A 20,835-nucleotide genomic window follows, 5' to 3' on the forward strand; every position below is an offset into this window, starting at 1 on the left:
AGATAGTGAAGGCGGCGTTTGGTATGCTTGCCTTTATGGGTCAGTGCATGGAGTATAGGAGTTGGGAGGTTATGTACAGGACATTGGTTAGGCCACTTTTGGAATACTGTGTGCAGTTCTGGTCTCCCTGCTATAGGAAGGATGTTGTGAAACTTGAAAGGGTTCAGAAAACATTTACAAGAATGTTGCCAGGGTTGGAGAGTTTGAGCTATAGAGAGAGGCTGAATAGACTGGGGCCGTTTTCCCTGGAGCGTTGGAGGCTGAGGGGTGACCTTAGAGGTTTATAAAGTGATGAGGGGCAAGGACAGGGTAAATAGACAAGGTCTTTTCCCTGGGGTGGGGGAGTCCATAACAAGATGGCATAGGTTTAAGGTAAGAGGGGAAAGATTTAAAAGGGACCTGAGGGGCAACGTTTTAACAGAGAGGGTGGTGCATGTACAGAATGAGCTGCCAGAGGGAAGTGAAGGAGGCTGGTACAATTCCAGAATTTAAAAAGCATCTGGATGGGTATATGAATAGGAAGGGTTTAAAAGGGATATGGGCCAAATGCTGGAAAATGGGATTAGATTTATTTAGGACATTTGGTCAGCATGGACGAGTTGGCCCGAGGGGTCTGTTTCTGTGCTGTACATCTCTATGACTGTATGGAGCAGTCAGTTTATGGCTTAAAGCTGATTTTGTCAACTTTTGCCAGATTAAGTTGGAATGTATGCAGAAACAAATTACAATGGATTGTGCTGACCAGTGTTTTTACACAGACTTTGAACTTCTCCCACAATTCTAAATGTTCCAAGTTAAATGGAGCAGCTCCAGTGTATGAGGGAAGGCCACTATATTGACAGTGTACAGGACTCATTACTGGCTCAATGCAAAGCAATAGCTGAAAGTAGTGAAGATAATTGCAACAACAACAACAACAACAACAACATGACCTAGAGGATCTGAAGAAACAAAACTCACTTTATACGAATCTTTTTGTTCTCTATCTAGAGGTGAATGCACATAAATTGAACCATCTTCCTTCCTTATAGTAAATAAGCCCAGAGGTGGCTCATCAGCACCAGGTCCCTTGATAAAATATTGCACAGGAATTTCTTTTTGCCAACTGGACTTTATCTGCAAAAAAAAAAATTTAAACATTGAGTGCATCATTTTGAAAGCTGTTAGTTCCAAGTCTCGATAATTTTACCAGTGCTAGTGGATTTGGCATTGAAATGATGAAGAAAAAAAGAGAAGCTTTGGTTTGAAAAATAATCTAGTGCATCAAGATTCATGGTCACATGACTATTTATTAATTCTAGCTGGAAAATGTGGATCAGAAATTCAACAGTGCCCATTTTTGAGAGTGCGTCAGGTTCAATCTGTAGTATAAAGAGCTTAACAGCTGCTGATATGTAACAGTGAAAGAGCACCAGGAAAGGTAGATCATGTGATACTGAGGAATGAAGGTCCTAATGGACTCCTGCAGAACTATGCTTCAATTAATAGAGAAATAGAAGATCAACATATAGTCATCTGGTAGTACAGAACTCGAGTACTGTTGAAAATAGAGACATTTCGCCAAAGCTTTTCATCTTGTACTCATCAGGCCAATTCACATGATTACCAATGATGGGGAGAAACAACATTTATAGTCAAGGAGAGTGTTGACTGGTTGGTAGGTGGATTCTAGTTGGTAGAGATGTTGCCATAACAAGTGTAGCAGTTAATGATGATTGACACTGGCATCTGATTGAGGATGGTCAGTTTTCCTTGCAGCGTGAAACACTCAACTGTGCTGTAAGCTTTATATATCAACACACAGGACCTGTTCTTTGCAGATACTGCACCTGTTTTAATTCAACAAAAAGAGATGTTATAACCATTCACTGGTCAGGGCATTGCCCATAGAAAGAACCAGAGACAACCTGTCTGGCTTGAAATCAAAGCCTGGCAGTTAATATTCAATCATTAACTGCTGTACTCTCCATTCTAAATTCCTCCACCAATCAGCACTCTCTTCAATATGAAAATTAAATTTACCCTTTATTAGTATCCTTGCAAATTGTTCTAATAAGTAAAAGACAGAAAGCTTCAATAAAACATGTCTCCAATGATTATTTAGTATACATTAATTGCACTATAGGGAGGACAAGATCGCACTAGATAGAATGTAGAGGCGATTCACCAAAATGTTAGATGCTAGAGGATCTCAGCTCTGATGAGACATTTGACGGGATGGGAACGTTTTCTTTAGAGCAGAGGAGACCAGAGTTGGGGGTGGGGGGGGTGGTTCTGACTGAGGTCTACAAAAGTTTGAAGGGCATAGAATAAACATTTCACTTTAGTAGAGGGGTCACATCAGTAAGGCTACGGATTAAAGGGAAAGACTTTTCTCCCCAACCCCCACCAGAATGGCGGGTATTTCGAACTCACTGTCTGAAAGGGTGGTTCATGTAGGAATCGTTACAACATTTGAATAGTTAGATGATCATTTATAATAAAAAAGAATCCCTACAGTGCAGAAAGTCGTCATTCGGCCCATCAAGTCCACACCTACCCTCCAAAGAGCATTCCACCCAGACCCAGCCCAGCATCCCATCCCATAACCACATATTTACCATGGCTAATACACGTAGCCTGTACATCTTTGGACTGTGAGGGAAAACCAGAGCACCTGGCAGAAATCCATGCAGACGTGGTTAGAATGTGCAAACTGCACATTGTCACCCAAGGCTGGAATTGAACTAAGGCCCCTGGTGCTGTGAGGCAGCAATGCCACCACTTCAAGTGGCATAACAAAGGCCATGGGCCAAATGCTGAGAGATGCGATTAGAGTAAATAGGTGCTTAAAGAATGGCATGAACGTGATGGGTCAAATAGCCTCATTCTGTGCTGTAATATGCTAAGTTTGCACTTACGTGATTTCCAGTCCTTAACTGTCAAAAGCAAGCAGAATTGAGTCATAATATTTGTAAACAACCAGCAGCACAGGGGAATTTAACATGGGATCACAACGGGATCCCCAGTGTAATCCGTGACGGTGCTAGCTGCCAGGGTGGTGGTGGTGGGGAGAGACACCAAACAGGAGGGGGAAGAGGGAGACTTCTGATATTTCACAGAAAATTCATGTGAGCATTTGCTGAATGATTTTTGGAGGGTGGAGAAGCCACTAAAATAAAAAAAAGGAACACCAGCTGCCCCACATCCACTGAAACAGCCACTCGTGGGATGGAGATGGGAATTTCCACCTCTGACAGCTGCCAGCCAAAACCGGAGCCAACAGCCATTCAGAAATCATCTCAGGCGTGCATAGCACTGGACTGGGATGAGTGAGTTCATGTAGAAGTCAATGAGTAACCAATCCAAACTGACCGGCGGCGGGGGGGGGGGGGGGGGGGGGGGGGGGAGTTCCTTCCAAAGAACGTTGGGACTGGTTAAGGAGGGCTGCTACCAACCCACTCAAACTTACTGAGCTGGTGTCCTGTTAGAGGTCTCTCCCACAGTCAGTTAAGTTCCAGCAACAGCAGGGCAAAGCCCTCAAACGGGAATTATCGATGACTTGGGTTCACCAGTAGACAGGCTGCCAACTATCACCTGCCACTGGTACAATTCCAGTAGAGTCCAGCCAAATAATCTAGTCATTTTTAAAAAATAAGAACAGCTTGAAATATTACTACAAATATTTGCACAACTTTTTTTTGTGAAGAACCTTTTGGAATTTTCCAAAGAAACATATGATTGTAACACAGAATGATGAAACAGCTACAAATCATGAGGGGGTAGAAAATAGTCACTTTGAGGCACATTGCAAAAAGATTTAACTTAATTAGCCTGACATTTTTGGAAAATATCAAGCTACAGACTTATAAAGGGATAATAGCATCTCCCCAGCGTATGTAGAGAGTTTAAGTCAGGTGGTAATAAAAGTCATAAAACATGCAGTTCAAAATATGTCGGAAATTTTGTTTTGACTTCATAGAAGACCGGCTGAGAGAGGGAATAAAAACTAAAAATTCATTAAAATATTTTGCATAGTTTAATTTGTTTATCATCTCCTGTGTTTCATTGACAGGTTCTTCCGGCTGGCCATTCAGAGTTGGTTGCAGGATAAGCCTTCAGTTTTGTCTTCTCCAATCATAGTTTTCCTGTTTTATTTGTATACCCCACCTTTTTAGTTCAGAATTGTTATTTGAAGTCTGAAATAACTAGAGAGATGGCAATGCATTGAACAAGAAACAATTTTCACTGTGTCAAAGTCTTGAAAATAGCACACAGTAACAACATTTCCCTCTTCATAGCGTGCGGCTCATTTTTGCAGTGCCCGATATCTTAAAATTTGTTTTGTTGTTCTTCAAGGGAATAATCTGAACAGTTGGTGCAGTAACTTTATGTTGCTACATAACCACATTTACACACGGTAAAGACAAACCTGTATAACAAATTTGGGATATTCTCCTCTCTCATTTTCTGGAAAATTGATAGTAGGAATCGTCCATTCTCTCTTCTTCCTTCTCAGGGAAGAGCCCGACGAATGTTGAGACCGCATAATCAGGACTTTCCCGGAATTATCATCAGCAGAGATTTTTGGCTAAAATGCAAAATCAGGGCATTTGACAGTGAATTCAATGTTTGGGTAAAATACTGAGGCTCTCTCAAAAACCAAAAGGAACATATATAAATTTAAACATTATACACCAAATTTACAAAGAAAATAGAATAAAATATTAACATTTTGCTACAATTGCTAAAACAAAATGAAATTGGGTTATATCTGGATGGTTCCAAACATGTCCAAGGCATGTTTGTTGAGCAAGCCACATGAAAATTACAGAAGTCATAGCTCTTCTCTAAATATATGGCTGTAATGTGTTCACAGCACTAAAGAGGGAGATGATATTTACTTACAGGAAAAATTTTTTAAAAGTTACCTTTTCTCCATTTATTAGGACAGTAATGGCAGCATCCCATTTTTCCTTAGCCTTATTACATGCCGTAACAAGAAAACTTGTTTGGTTTTGTGGGGACATTGCATTTTTAACGGAAACTCTTCCATCGTTATGTATTTTGAAGCGGGGATCATCCGTTTCAAAAGTCACATCATCCTGTTCACTGCAGTCAAAGTGAACTATTAAAAAAAATTAAAAAGAAAGCAATTGTTCAGACCAATCTGTCAGCAGTGAATGAATCAGTTCAAGTACATACTGATGTTGGAATGGCAGTCATAAATAAAATTACAAATGTTCCTTTTAGACTGACTTTGTACTGCTATCACAAGATACAACAGAATTCTCACCACAGATTTAATCTTCCCAGCAGTATATACACCTGGGTCACTCTTCTATCAATGCCTCGGTGAATTCTCCCTGCAGCTTTAAATACAGCTTTAAATCTTCATGATTTATTTTGTTTCTCTTCTCAATTCATGATAGTACTGACAATTTGATAGATTCTAGTTCCGATCACACACACAACATGCAATAGATACACACCTAAGTGAGCAATACTAATGAGGAAGTGACATTGGAGCATTTCGTAGCTGGTGTATACGTGGCACCATTAATACCATGAAAATGTCCCAAAGTGTTTCACGAGATCCTTATAGAATAAGGATAATAAGTGTGATAATAATAAGTGTGATACCAAATCAGGCAAGCAGATGACCAAAAGCTTGATCAGATGGGTATATTTTAAGGGCTGTCTTAATGGACACTAGAAAGATAGTGAGGCAGAGAGAGATACCAAAAGAAAGAATGAGAGAGCTTAAAGCCTAGGCATGAATTAGTTATAATTAATAAGGGAAATGCACGTCAAAAGAAAACATGGTCCTGCCCTATTCTGAAATTGAGACACAAGTGGTCAAAATCCCCATTGCTGATCAATTGCAATCCCCTGTTGGAGATTAACTAACTTGGCACAGACTAGGGCTAGGATTTAGTGCTCCATGCACTGGGAGTGTAAGTGAGTGACTTCAGGGGTGATGGATCCTTGTCCTAACCAGCAAGCAAGTTTGCTGCATCAAGCTCCAATCAGCCACTTTAGAGCTGACTGGCAAGTCTCTCAGCAAATCATAAGCTTTGATATTGAAGTCCCACCCCACCAGATACCACTGATTGCCACTGCAGGGCAAAGCTTTAAAAGGTCCGAAAAGGCAAATCTTGCCAAGAGGTGGGAGGTCAAGAGGATTGGAGACAAGGATTGATCTTTAGCAGCCACCTTCATCAGCTTCAGAATGGAGCAAGTGGAGACACCAGCCCTCCACACTCCTCAACCCAACAAGGTCAGTATTTTTCCCCGGCCCCGCTGGGAAACAAGCCAAGTTTCTCAATTAAGAAGTACTTTGGATGCTGGAGATCTGAAATAAGAACAGGAAGTGCTGGAGAGGCCCAGCATGTCTAGCAGCATCTAAGGTGAGAAAACTCTATGGCAGGAAGGCAAGTGATTGAGTTAGTGGTGTGCTGAGGCCCTCAAGTGACCCTGAAGAGGCTACTCAAATGAACTTAATTGACAGTCAGTGTAGAAGATCACCCAAGAATCTTCTTGCCCAGCACTTATTTTCATACTCCATTTAGCTTTTAGCTACACTGGTCTCCCTCAAGTTTATCTTCGATCCTTGTGAACTTGCCAGCACTCAGTCCATAGAATGTGCTCAATCTCCATTATCACATCAAAGTGGTAATTCACTTTGAGAGCCTGGATAGTCACGGTCAACAGACTGCTCAACTGCAGGAGACAGAGGTAAGCCTGTTGTCATTGTCACTTGATGTCAACACTGGTGTAAAGGATTGCAACAGAGCGACCAGAAGCAAGAACGCAAGGTGCCTTTTAACTTCCAATTCAACAGGAGCAGAGACCAAATGAAGAGACCCTATCTCTATCCAGGAGGAAATCAAGTCACTGAGCGGACAAGGTATTGAACCGTGAATCTATTTTTTTCCTGTTCACTCACAACTGATCCCCTTTAGAAGATGTGCTAAGCGGAGAAGAACCATAGAAGCTCTAGAAAAATTTTAATTTGCCTCTTAAAGAGTCACTGAAGGTCTACAGACATCATTAACATCATGAAAGGTCAATGCTATTCTTTCATCACTGTGTTACAGCTCATAAACAATTCCTCTTGACATTGAGCTACCTCAATTCTAAAAGGACATGGTTTAACACCACAGTTTCTGTGGGTTAACAAGAGACTTATGAAATTGGAAAATTAAAACAGCTTTTATGCAATATGGATTATTTCCTTTCCCAATTCAGTATTAAGTGAGATTCTAATTAATTCAAAATCCATCCATTTAATGTTGGAGTTAAAGATAAAGCTCGTTATTCCCAAACTTTAAACACACCTGTTGAGAATTTACAGCGCAAATTGGGCACCCATCCTGTTGATTCTCCCTGAACTAATGCAGCAAGCCCTCTGCAAGCTTTTGATAAACGCATGGACATTGAAGAAGTTAGGAGATTCCAATATATGTGCCACTTAGTTTATTTTCAGATGTACCATGGTTATTTGTCTTAAATATGCCTTTACAACCAGAATCAAAATCAATAATGTGCCATTACATTGTTCACTGCAGCCAACACTTCACGCAATAGCTTCATTTACTGGACATCTAAATGTTTAGAAGCTATCAAAGTCACAATATTTAAATCAACTACAGTATGTATTCAAATGGGCACTGAATTTCTATAAAATGTGAGGCAGTTGATTTGGACTTTTAAATATTAGGGTGTATACCAACACCACCCCAAGATGGATTCAGAATCCTTCCAGAGACGACACTTCCAGTTTCATCTGACTTACTTCTGGTTAACAATTATTCTGATTCAGATATTAGATACTGAAAGTTATGGAGGAGGAAGTGATATTGAAGATAATTTGAAACAGAAGTGGTGTACTCTAGCTGTTCACTGTACACTTGAACACTTCGGGCTCACTCTGTTCCCAGTTTGAGATCATGACATATATACTTTAGGCGTCTGGAAAGTTTGGACAGAGATTGAAACACAATAAATCTGGTGGTGTACATTGTTTTAGCTAGAAAAACAAGGAAACATTATAAACCACAGGCCCCAGCCTCAAAGCTGCTAATTACAGATATTTCAAAGAAAGCTTGATAGCAGTGGATCTTCAAAACTTAAAAAGGCAAATGTCATCTTTTGAAATCTTGTTTAATCCAGGGCCACAGGACAAGAACAAAGAACGAACTAATTGCAGGAGTGCAATATGAAACTCAAACCAAGTCTAAACACAAATCAAGGAATGTTGAAAACACTGAAAAAGTCTGCACCTGCAGAGTAACCCTTTGCTAACTTGCAGTTATCCTGTCTTTTTTTCCCAAAAAATTGCTGATTGAACGTTCCTTTATAAATTCTTCATAGAAGTTATAGAAACTCAACAGTAATATCTGAGTCATGTGGATATTTTCCCAAGAAATGTCAATAAAATTTGCCTGCCTATAGGGTGCTTGTACATGCAAGCATGAAATGATTAACAGTTTTTTCAATAGCTGCTAGCAGTTGCACTAACAAAATGAAGCACTTTTGATGTTACTAGTTTGGATAACAACAGCATTGAAAATCTAGTTTCACATGACATAATAGTCAGCTTTTCTACCCTTTCAAACAAACCTAAAAATCAGGTTAAAATGCTCAATGATGCCAGTACAGGTGACTGGCAAGGCAATAGTATATGCAAATTGCATTGTTGATGGCTAGGACTCAGTTTGGTTCCCATGACATCCAGGTGACAACAGCAATTCATCTTAAAGGCTGCCATCCTGTGGTAATGTCTGAATGGCTAAAGAAAACAACTCTTGTTCAGACTAAGGTGCAGAACTGGATGAACACAGCAGGGCAATCAGCATCATAGGAGCAGGAAGGCTGACGTTTCGGGCCTAGACCCTTCATCAGAAATGGGGGAGGGGAAGGGGTTCTGGAATAAATAGGGAGAGAGGGGGAGGCGGATAGAAGATGGATAGAGGAGAAGATAGGTGGAGAGGAAACAGACAGGTCAAAGAGGCGGGGATGGAGCCAGTAAAAGGTGAGTGTAGGTGGGGAGGTAGGGAGGAGATAGGTCAGTACTGGGGGACGGACAGGTCAAGGGGGCGGGATGAGGTTAGTAGGTAGGAGATAGGGGTGCGGCTTGAGGTGGGAGGAGGGGATAGATGGGAGGAAGAACAGGTTAGGGAGGCGGGGACGAGCTACTAGCCTGATCAAGCATACCAATTTCCATTGCTTTGGATCAAATAAGTTGCCTCGGAAATTTGTTATAAACCTAGAGTGCACTCAACTCAATAACAAATGGGTACAGTAGCCTAGTCATTAAGGTCCTCTGCTAGCAAATTTAGAGAACATTAGTAAATAATCAGAAAAATTTGCTGATAATGCACACTCACAAAAAGTGACCATGAAAGCTGCCAGATTATTTTAATACTTCAATTGGTCTGTTTATGTCTTTCTACCTCAATCTTGTCTGGCCTACTTGTAATTCTAGTCCCATGAGACATTCGTGCAATTAGAAATGGGTAATAAATACTGCCTTATCACGGTCACCTACATTCCAGAAGTTAAAAACTGAACAATTCAATTTTGTTTCATTTGTCTTTGGAATATGCTGCCACATCTGATAGTGATCAATGTCTCACATTACCATGCTTTTGTCTCAAAGCCCCTTTCAAACTGCTTCGTAGATCACAGCTACCTTTGTTCAACATGACCTCCCATTCCAAACAACACTTATGCCATTATAAAACCAAGCTGGCATTAATTCTGCGCCAAGATCAGTTCACAAAGAAATACTGATGTTCTGTCAGTCTCTGAATGGCTGCTAATTAGATCGACAAAGTATTCTCACTACACACTTGCCATGGATCAGAGTACAACAAAAAAATGCTGACAAAAAGCCAGCTCCATTCACATTTTAGATACACATGATAAAGGTGGTTTAACTGGTTTCCATTACTATTGCACTGTATAAAACTATTTTCACAATATTATTATAATAATTTGATTAAAATACTGGTAATGAAGCACTCTCCCTCATGTCTTTTGAAATTCATTAAAATGAATGGAAAAGACCCTTATACAGATTCTGCTAGCCTCAGATCTTACTCCCATGTGAACCAACACAGATTCAAAGAGCGCCAGCCAGCAGGCTTGGGTCCTTTTAACAGCCAACAGTTTTAAAACAAAAACAGACTGCTCAGAGGTAGTCACCACAGACCACTGAGAGATTGGTCCTTGACTTAGTGGCCAGATAGTCTCTGTAATGGAAGTAATGGAAGCCTTAGGTTTCCTTTGGAACTTGAGAAGCCCTGCTGCTCCTTCCAGCCCATGAGGAAAGTTATAATGTGGTTTTGTCATTTCTAGCCCTGCCTCCAACAGGTTCAACTCAGTGGGGAAACCAATGTTAGAGTCCGATCTTACAGAATTTTAAAAAAAGGACACAGGCAGATGCTGTGTTAAATGCTGAACCGGTCCTCTGTGCAAGAACCAGCAGAAAGGCTAAACGCTAGTGCTACTTCGAGCACTGCAGTGTGTGACAAGTTAATGATAAAAACCACAGACAAAAAGGGGAAAGATTTCAACTAAATTTTATCCCCGCTTGCCACCCATCCTACCCCAAATCTTGTCTGTGCCGGGTGGTAGGATTTTAAAAACACTGCAGTAGATTCAGCACTCTAAAGGTAAAGGGACCAAAAGAACAAACCAACACTGCCACCTACAATAATGCATCAGCACCAAATGGACTATAAAAGCAATCGAAGGAAGAAACAGTCTGGTTTTTACAGAAGTTACTATGCAAGGACTCAAAACAGTATCTATATTGAAAATTTCAAACAAAGAATAAAGTATTAGGATGCAACTTTAAGGACTTGTTTTCTAGATTTTTCTTTAAATAAAGCGTTTGTTGTTCAGATTATGAAAAATCAAGATTATGTTCAATCTGTAAAAGGCCAGGGGGAAGAAAAAGATTAGTTTATGAGAATAACGTGCAAAAATTTTGAAAGGGTGGTTGATTGGACCTGAAGATTGAATAATGTAGATTGAAATAGTTAAAACTGCTTTCTGATTCTAATAATCCCATGCTGTTTAATTGAGAGAAAGTAAGAGCAAGAATAAGCAAAACGAGCAAGTGACAAAAGAAAACAAGTAGAGAATTCAGTTAGTCATGGTAATGGTGAATTAAAACTAGGTAGAAAATCCAAAGATCTGTTCCTTCTTCGTTTGTTGATGGAGTGTGTGTGCTAATGTTGTGAAACCTGAAAACACATTCACTGAACAGAAAGGAATCAACAGAACCTATTCATCAATCTGCAACAGGACAGCATTACAGCAAGATCTTTAAAGTTAAATCTTCTCTCCTTTGCTTCCCACACCCATAGTTATTAAACCTGTAGGCACTGAAACATGCAGGGATAGCAATTATTTTGCCTCACCCTAAGCAACAACAGAAACTGGTTTTTCAACCCTAGGCGTTCTGTTTATACAGCACGACATTCCAGTCCAGGCAAGCCCAGGATTGCAGGTATCTGAAGCAAAAGCCGACATTTTGTCAGACAGAATGTTGTGCTTATTTCACAACTCTCAAAGTTATTTATCAGATACCATTGCTGTATGGTCAACTGCAAAGTCAGAGTCAACAGTCAGGAACAATTGAGGGCATTTAGTCACCATGCACGAGGAACTGAATGTTACTGCTGTTGACAAATAAAGCCATCACTGTTACTGTGTCTGCTTTCTTTCACGAGGCTGTGAAGGGAGAGAGAAAAAAGGAGGCAACAGGTCAAAGCACGTGCAATGAATTTTGTAACACTTAAAAAGACCTCTATTGCACCGATGGACACTGCATGCTCCCTCCCAGACAGGTGAGCATGTAAACGGGGACAGACAGTCCGTCTCTACCACACCCACCATGGCTAGCTGCCTGAACCTGGTGATAGCCACCTCGGCAAGGTCCAAAACCAGGCTGATAAGGAAGTCCTCTATCCTGCACACCACTCTTCCTTCTTTACACTCCCCCCTTCTGCCTGATGCTTATAGATCCCGACAGCAGTGTGAATTGCAACGAAAACTTTAAGAGTAGCTGCTTCAAAAAAAAACACTAAAAAACAGATGCAAGTTAAAAAAATAAGGGTTCAGAAATAAACTGTTTCCTCCAGGCCACACAATTACATGCAACTTGATATCAAACGAACCTACTTAAATGGTTACCCCATGGGAAGGCTGCATGTAACACTCCATCCCAGATCATCCACCGGGGAAGGTGGGACATTATGGTGACTGGAGAGGAAGGTTAAGACCACAATCAGACCAGGTATAAGTCTTACTGAGAAAAGGGGCAGACTCTATAGGCTGAATGGCCTACCCCTGCTCCTATATCTTGTGACTTTCTTACAGTCTACACCAGTCAGTCAGTTTTCCTTCTTGCAATTGAGGTAGCAGCTATTCTTGTATTGGGGTAATTGTATGTTGGTGCCCTTCTCACAATAACTTGAATGCAGTTTTTTTGGGTGGCAGTGGGGGTGAGAGTAGTGCAAGGCAATTACACCACCTGCAGAGGGGATTTGAGCTCTTCTCTCCTTCATTACTCTAATGATATGTTACAGAATCTAATGCAGAAGTACATCAGTAACTCGGGGTCACAATTTCAAGGATTTCAGCAAGAAAGCTCTGAGCGAGACAAAGAGAAACGTCTTCACTCAGTTGTTAGGATTTGGAATGCGCTGGTGGAGGCGGGTTCCATAGAGATTTCAAAAGAAAGCTGGATGTATATATGAAGGCGATGAACTTGAAGGGCTATGGAGATAGGGCTGGTGAATGGGACTAGTGGGTAGCTCTTTCGAGAACCATCACAGACGTGGTGGGTTGAATGGCCTCCTTCTGTAATAAAACATTCTATGATTCTAAGTACTGATCTTTGGTTGCCAGCCATTGAGGTTCCTAGGTGAAGCAAAACTGGCGCTTTCTCTGCCACATCAGAAAATGCAGTTTTTTTTACTGTCGATATATTCAACAGTCTAAGATCTCTATCACATGGTTGCCCAAATCACTATTAAAAAATGCTGAGCTTGACAAGTGAAGGCACGCATATCTTTAACATTGCTGACTTATAAATCTACTCATTGAAGACAAAACCATGGGCCACAAATATCAATTTTCACTGCTCTTCTTCAAATGAATAACATAGGTTTTTTACAACCACCTGAAAAGGCAAGCAGGCTTTGGTTTAATATCTCATCTAACAGTGCTCCCTCAGTTCTTCACTGGAGTGGCAGCCTTAGTTTTAGCATTCAAGCCTGGGAATGGGACTTGGACAGACAGCCTCGTGCCTGAGGGGAACAAATATTACAATTGAGAGATGCCTGACAAATAGCTTTACTGCTCTGACCACATCATATTCACACAACGACTACAAAAAAAATCTATTGGGCAGGGCACCATCAAAAATCGTAAAAACAAAAGATAATTATTCCAAGAGGCTGAAGATTGGCACAAACATCACCTTCAGTTTCTCAGTGCTAACACAATAATTAGAGTCAGTTCAGCACTGTGGGTACTCATTAATAAATTAAACACACAAAAATAAATTACAAGTTATCCTGTATCTCTGAAGCAAGGCAGATCTCATGTGGATTGAACCACGGTGTTTACCTCTCGTCCTCACCCTCCAGCTCAGGAGATAGGAAGAACCTGGAGCAGATTCTCCTTGGCTGGAAGAGAAGAAATTAAAGAAAAAAAAGAAAACCAAAAGGAAGTACACATGCACCTCCGTGTATTCCATTTGGTTGATATTCAGTTTCCCTTCAAAATTGTGTGAACTCTAAAAGGGCATGGTTTTCAGCAGACATATTTAGTTCTAAATTTGGGGATAGAACAGACTTCATTCCAACTTGCTTCAGGCAACAGGTAATGAATGGCATTAGTGCTGTCAGGTATTTATAAACAGATGTCTTAGCTAGACGTCTTCCTGCCAAGTGTAGCTCTTGAAATAAATTAGTAAAAAAACTTGTGTGATGGTCAAACAGAAAAGAAAAAGACCTGACCCTTGTTAAATTTGGTAAACCTCCTGAACTTATAAATTACAAACAGAACATATGCATGCTTCTTGGCAGTTATTATGGTTCCTTTCACCCCCACCTCCATGATATGGATAAAACTTCAAACAAGGTCTTACTTTGCTCTTAGCAACTTCAAAATTAAGGGCATTTGTTCCTTCCCCCACCCCATCTACAGAGTGTTACTTTTTGGAAAGATTCTCTCTATTACTTTGCATTACAAGGTGTTGAATACTCAATCTTGTGAAAATTCACTCAAGCAGATATCTTTCAAAGTTTGTTGTTTGATAACTTGCTACCATTCTCTCTTATCATTTACAACTGAACCATTAAAGTATTTTGCAAATATTTATGCAGGATGCCAACAAGTAAATTCAACCATTCATTAGGAATATCTTAATTACAAAAATGTATTGTTGAACTGTAACTGTTTGCATTTTTTAAAGCGTCTATTGTCACTTGTGCAGACAGTGGATTCAGATCGGAATAGGTCACAACATTTTTCAATGATGGAAAGGCAGGATCTTGGTTCTTCACCTCCGTAAATAAATGAACAACTTGCCAAACAAATTCTCAATTTGCTTTTGAAATGAGAGTCCAGTCAATGCAAAGAAACATGTACTCACTTAGTAACAAGCCAGTCTAATCAGTTGTTAGTTTTAATCACATTTACCATTCCTGAAAGTGAGGTGATAGAGATTATTTAATCTTAAGTGATTAGAGATAGAAAGGATTGTTAGAATGTAGCACAAGTCTGTTAACCATCTATCCAATCCACTTCTGACATTTTCAGCCTCAACTCCTTCCCTAGAAGAAGTTAAATTCCATTCAGATTTTTACAAGCATCTCTTGCTCATAAGACTAATAATCTCCTTCATTCTAAACTGCTCATCTATGGAATAATCTAACTCAGACCACTGTCTCCAATCCTTTCAAACATGTCTATTAGGTTGCCTTATAAACTGCAATGTTCTAATACAAAAATTATATTTAAGTTATATTTATATTTTATCTTACAAGGTAGCACCCTGGTGAAAAGGCATTGTATCCACTTTGAACCCTGATTATTCGGACAAGACGTAGAACCCAATATTGCATAAAGTATTCAGATCAAAGTCCAGCAAGGTTTCATGGGGAGTCATTCTTTTGGTTTACGTCCTTTATACCTTTAGTGCCAAAACCTAAAATGCCATTATTATTTTACAGCCTCATTAGCTGGAAGTGCTGCCTTTAATGTCCTTGTAAACCTGTACTATCCACCAGCGGATGTAAAGAAATTCATGGTACAACCCAAAGCGCAGCAAATTCTTCTCATTGTTTAATCATCATGTTAATCTCAATCTACATTACTACTGGTTACCTATTCTTTGAGATCATTTGTTCTGGAGAAATAGGTATGCATTAGATCAGAGTGAACAGAAGACATTATTTTAAATCCTGAGTGTACAGCTAAGCCCAAGAGGCCAAAGGATTTCTGTTATGGACTACTGTGTTAGCTAACCTCAGAGTAGTAGTCTAAATGATAAAATTGACATATGCTCTGCTTAGCTCAGAGAGGGGAACAACAAGACAAAACTAAAACGTACAAATTTACTTCGGATAATGACAAATACAAGAGGTTGAAAACAGAGGCAATTAATAAAACAACAGCCTGCAAAAAAAATAAGGAGGTATCAAAACTTAAATTATCAAATTTTCAAAATGTATCAAATTTTAAATGAATTTTAAAATTAAATTTAAATTATTACAGGGTAGAAAGGATTTCTAGGAAAAAGCATCAGCTCGTAGCTCAATGTCAGACATGCAAGCATCATAAGCACGTATTTGAGATACAAAACTATTTCACAAACAAAAAAAAAACAACCATAACTCAAGTTTTGGCTTATATGATAAAGGCATACAGAGTGAAATGAAGTGGCAAGATTTGTCATTTCCCACAATGTATGAGCTATTATACATCAAAAACATTGAAACAAAAGTACACTCATCTCTAAAAGCCAAAAGACCAGTTGCAGTAAATGAAAAGGAATCATTTTCCTTGTTATACAACTCTTCACACTTTTGTTGTCCTGATCACCGTGAAATGATGAGCATAAACAAAAATCACGAGAATTTAAACTGACTAGAGACAAACATAGTAAAACAATTGGCAAGGAAACAGACACGCAAGATTAAACACATTATCTTGTCATGTGTTCAGAAAATCTTTACAGCATTTTGCCTACCCAATTCATGCATAATGACGAATCTCTTCAACGCACACAAATCCCTCTTCACAATAAACCACTTCATTTGCTGCTTTGTAGTCTCGGTTTGGAATAATATTTGAGTCATTTATATTTATCCTGACAATACAGAGAGGGCACGAGCATAAACTGTGTACAGACAGCAAACCTCATTCATTGACGTTGGAATGTAGCAGTTGAGTGAATAACTGCAAAAAGTATTTTTTGTTGTCAATTTGACTTCTACAAATAAGTGAGAGTGCAAAATCCAATGTGACACTAAATTAAATGCGGTAATGAGATAGTAGTAATCTCCGACAGACCACCCGCACAAGTTAAGAAAATGTCTTGGCTGTTTCCACAATGAAAGCCATAAAGCATGTTCCCCAAAGGGATCTCAGAAACTTTGGAGAACAAATCTCAACTGAAATCCAAGGACTTCAAAGCTCAGTTTCTCCGAAGACTGACCAATTAATTTCAGTCCAGGGACAGAAAACCTTTGACGGAAAGCATTTGTTTTAGTGGCCCTATTCGCCGACAGGCAGAAGACATTTTCAGGTGAGCTGGACTTTGTTTTGTGAAACTTGGATGGCATCCATTTTGTAAAATTAAATCCAAGTCATCACACAGGGGATTTCAACAAGTAGAGAAAATACAAAGCAAACAATGGAATCAATTACCAATTTCCCCTGAATGAAGTTGGTAGGAATTTATAGAATGAAAGATAGGACAGCTGATTAAAACGTAAAAGAGAAAATTTAGTGCTTAACAAGGGGACACCTAGTTAGTAAAACGCATTATAATCTGATCGGGGCTGTTTGGAAGCTAAAAATGTTCCGGGGCTTTTCCCAGAAAATTAACTTAATTTTGTTCCAGCCTTGGGGTGGTTTTGAAAACGTGTTTCTCCGACGTAGCTGCACTGAGCAGATGTTAGTAACAGTAATACACTGATCAGAGCATTGTGCACCATGGTTAGTTAAAATTTTGTAGAGAAATTAAAATAATATCCATGACACACACTCGAGACCTCTGAAGTCTGATATCAGATTAGACCGGGGGGTGTTAGTGTACAAATGCTGATAGAACTCTCTCATCCGAGCTCTCCCTCCTTTCACTGCACTCGAAACACAAATAGTCCACTGGGAAACAAACAGGGTCCCAACTCAATGCTAAAACCTGAAATTTCCTGGCCAACTGCAAAGGATTTGGGAAAATAAAAGATAGCACGGCTGTAGTTCAAGCTCGAACAAGAAGTTGAACAAAAGGCGAGACCAGCAGAATCGAAAGTCCAGCCACCGCCCTCAGCACAGGCAACAAACATTCTCTGTGAATGTATTTATCACCAATTCCTCCGGTAAAAGAGAGGGGGATTGTGAAAAGAAACGGGATCGCGGATTCCTCTACATCCGAGGGCACTTTTAAAAACAATTCAATTCCTTCTCAGTGGATCCCTTTTTCTCAGGGATCCGGGAGGATTCTCGATCCCTCCTGAACCCTTTTCTGTGTTACCACCCCCAACGTTCTCAGTCTCGCTTCCGCATTTCTCCTTGTGAATTCCCCGCTGATCCTCACGTACTTTCCTGAACTCTTACCTCTGCCCAGAACTTGTCCCACCTCCACTGACGGCACCCTGAAAGTGTACCTCTTTGGGTCGAACCCTTTACATCGAGTCGATGCCTCGCCGCTCCAAACCTGTGGATTCGGACAGGTTAACATCAAATAAAAGTACAAAAAAACCCCCATCCTCTCCCTCAGTTTACAGCTCCCCCCCCCCCCCCCCCCCCTGCAACGGAGATAATTCGCACTAGCTCGGATTAAAGCTCAGCCGATGATGAAATTGATACGAAACTGAAGATGGAGAGCAGGGCTAGGGGAACCGTGTAACAAACCGGAGGTCCTGCAAACCGTCCCTTTGGCAGAATTCAGATGTACACGGTCTAACCTAGTGAGAAGTAGAATTCACTCACCTGGAGCAGGAGGAGGGTGACTATCCCCAGAAACGACAGGACATAACTCCCCATTGAGTTGCAAGTCAATTTCCAAAACGCGTTGTGCCTGTTGCCTCTCGATTCCACCTCCTCGTTCTCACTGACTTTCCCCTTCTCTCCGATTACTATCCCTCACCAAATCGTCCAAAACTGGAAACCAATCGCTGCCAATCCAGGTGACGTCTCCAGGTGAGTTTCTCTCTCATTGGCTGACGCCCGGATGTTTGTGTCCAATTTTGGGTAAAGCTGGCGTCAGGTAAAGGCAGCGGCGACGCCCCGAGGCTTTCAGCTGCCAATGATTGAAACTGTTATAACAAATTCCCCCACTCCCACTCCCAGTTTCAGTGGAAGGTGGCGGAAATGATGCCGTTTACTGGAAGGAGCGGGTATCAAAACGAATTTGCTAAGTGAACTGTCTGGACAGCGACCTCTTGGAAAGTTGGCATCTATCCCACTTGTGTACTGTGGATCTGGGCAGCGCCTGCATTAATGTCGAGTTTAACCCCAGCACAGATCGGTGAACAAGGAGATTACATTCCAAACAAGGGTGACTGGAGTAGACAGTATTGGCTTAAGGCAACTGTTCTGCATGTTTGGAGAGAATTAAAGTTCAGATATTGTCTATAGTAAAGCCATTCTAGATGATGAAATATATAGGTGTCCTTTCTTCGTAAACCAGAATTTCTAGAGAGGGGGACAGTCTAGTGAAATTTAGTCTTTCATCAACCCTCCCTTGTTTCAGGCCTGGATTAGCAGCCCCGATGTTAATTGCGTCAACTTTAGCAGATTCCCCTTCACTAGAAGTTTATCTCGAAATCTCCCTGTCCTTTTTTTTCCCCTTTTAGGATACTCCTTACAACTGTTAAACGTGCTTTAGAAATACATGCTGTTGTTTTAAATACAGGAAACCTTATTTAGTATTGCTTTTTTCCAACCAGGACATCATAATGCAACTATTGTGTCTGTATATAAACGCTTGCTGCTTGAATGTAGAGTCGCAGGTAGATAGGATAGTGAAGACGGCGTTTAGTCTGCTTGCCTTTATTGGTCAGTGCTTTGAGTATAGGAGTTGGGAGATCATGGTGCTGATGTGCAGGACATTGGTTACGGCTCTTTTGGAATACTGCATTCGATGTTGTTAAACTTGAAAGGGTTCAGAAAAGCTTTACAAAGATGCTGCCAGGGTTGGAGCATTTGAGCTGTAGGGAGAGGCTAAATGGACTGGGGCTATCTTCCCTGAAGCATCAGAGGCTGATGGCTGACCTTATAGAAGTTTATAAAATCATGAGGAGGCATAGATATAGGGTGGAGGAGTCCAAAACTAGAGGGCATAGGTTTCATGTGAGAGGGGAAAGATTTAAAAGGGACCTACGGGGCAACATTTTCACCCAGAGGGTGGTGTATGTATGGAACGAGCTGCCAGAGGAAGTGGCGGAGGCTGTTACAATGACAACATTTAAAAGGCATCTGGGTGGGTATATGAATAGTAAGGGTTAAGAGGGATATGGGCCAAAAGCTGACAAATGGGATTAGATAAATTCAGAAATAGTAGGAACTGCCGATGCTGGAGTCTGAGATAACAAGGTGTGGAGCTGGAGGAACACAGCAGGCCAGGCAGCATCAGAGGAGCTTTCCTGTTTCTCTGATGCTGCCTGGCCTGCCATGTTCCTCCAGCTCCACACCTAGATAAATTCAGGATATCTGGTAGGCATGGACGAGTTGGACCAAAGGGTCTATTTCCATGCTGTACAACTCTATGACTCTATTTAGTAGATATCTGTCACATTTCATCATAGCTAAAGTTTAAAAGGCAGTAAATGTAAATAATTTCTTCCTTTATTGAACTGCTGCAGTCTGTGTAATTGAAGTAAACCACCTATACTGTTAGGGTGGGAGTTCCACGGTGATGACCCAGGGACAGTGAAGCGACAGCAATACACTTCCAAGTCAAGAGAGTGTGTGTTTTGGAGGAGAATTTGAAGGTGGTGATGTCCTCCCACATCTGCTAAATCTGCAGTAGATTTATCTCCCAAAAAGGCATAAACCTGGATTTATAAATTGTAGTTGACAGAAAATGCTCCCAAATTCATTTATATGTAAAATCACAAACAAATAGTCTCAAATTGACCTCAGAGTACATCTACTTAGATTACTTCCACTCTGGGAATCACTGGACAATGGCTTCAAAAGGATATATCCTGTTAAGTAGAGTGAAACAATGTACTGGCTGCAGCTGGAGGCTGGTAGTATGGCAGTGAGGCAGTGGAAGAGGACTGAGACTTTGCAGAGATTGAGGAGAATAAAGCGGGGTAATGCATTAGAATCACCACAGACATATCTTGTTGGTTACCTTACCCAGAGCAGTATTAGTTCTGTCAGCAAGATTTTCAGCAGGAAGTGTTGGGATGGGTGAGCATGCAGCCAAACTAGGATGATGTAGTTCGAGTTCTTGTGGTCAATCACACATTTATGAGGATTCTGGCTGAGAAATTGGATCATCCCTGAATTGAGACGAGTTCCAGATGCAGCATTGACTGCATGCAATGTAAGCAACCAGTGGGAAGACCACAAAACATTGACCACTTATAT

General features: G+C 40.6%; 1 protein-coding gene across 1 annotated transcript in view; it reads right to left on the bottom strand.

The window, feature by feature from the left end:
- Positions 1-18,448, bottom strand: part of LOC125485045 (cadherin-1-like) — a 19,790-nt gene extending 1,342 nt beyond the window's left edge. The window contains exons 1-5 of the mRNA XM_048605969.1: positions 18,226-18,448; positions 17,851-17,950; positions 4,911-5,107; positions 4,412-4,570; positions 961-1,116 (exon numbers count right to left, since the gene is read on the bottom strand). Of these exons, the coding sequence (XP_048461926.1) occupies positions 961-1,116; positions 4,412-4,570; positions 4,911-5,107; positions 17,851-17,950; positions 18,226-18,279 (666 nt within the window). The 5' untranslated portion in view covers positions 18,280-18,448. The remainder of the gene's footprint in view (positions 1-960; positions 1,117-4,411; positions 4,571-4,910; positions 5,108-17,850; positions 17,951-18,225) is intronic.
- Between the last annotated feature and the right edge of the window lie 2,387 nt (positions 18,449-20,835).

Source organism: Rhincodon typus, chromosome 15, assembly GCF_021869965.1.
Source record: "Rhincodon typus isolate 14 chromosome 15, sRhiTyp1.1, whole genome shotgun sequence".
NCBI classification, from domain to species: domain Eukaryota; kingdom Metazoa; phylum Chordata; class Chondrichthyes; order Orectolobiformes; family Rhincodontidae; genus Rhincodon; species Rhincodon typus.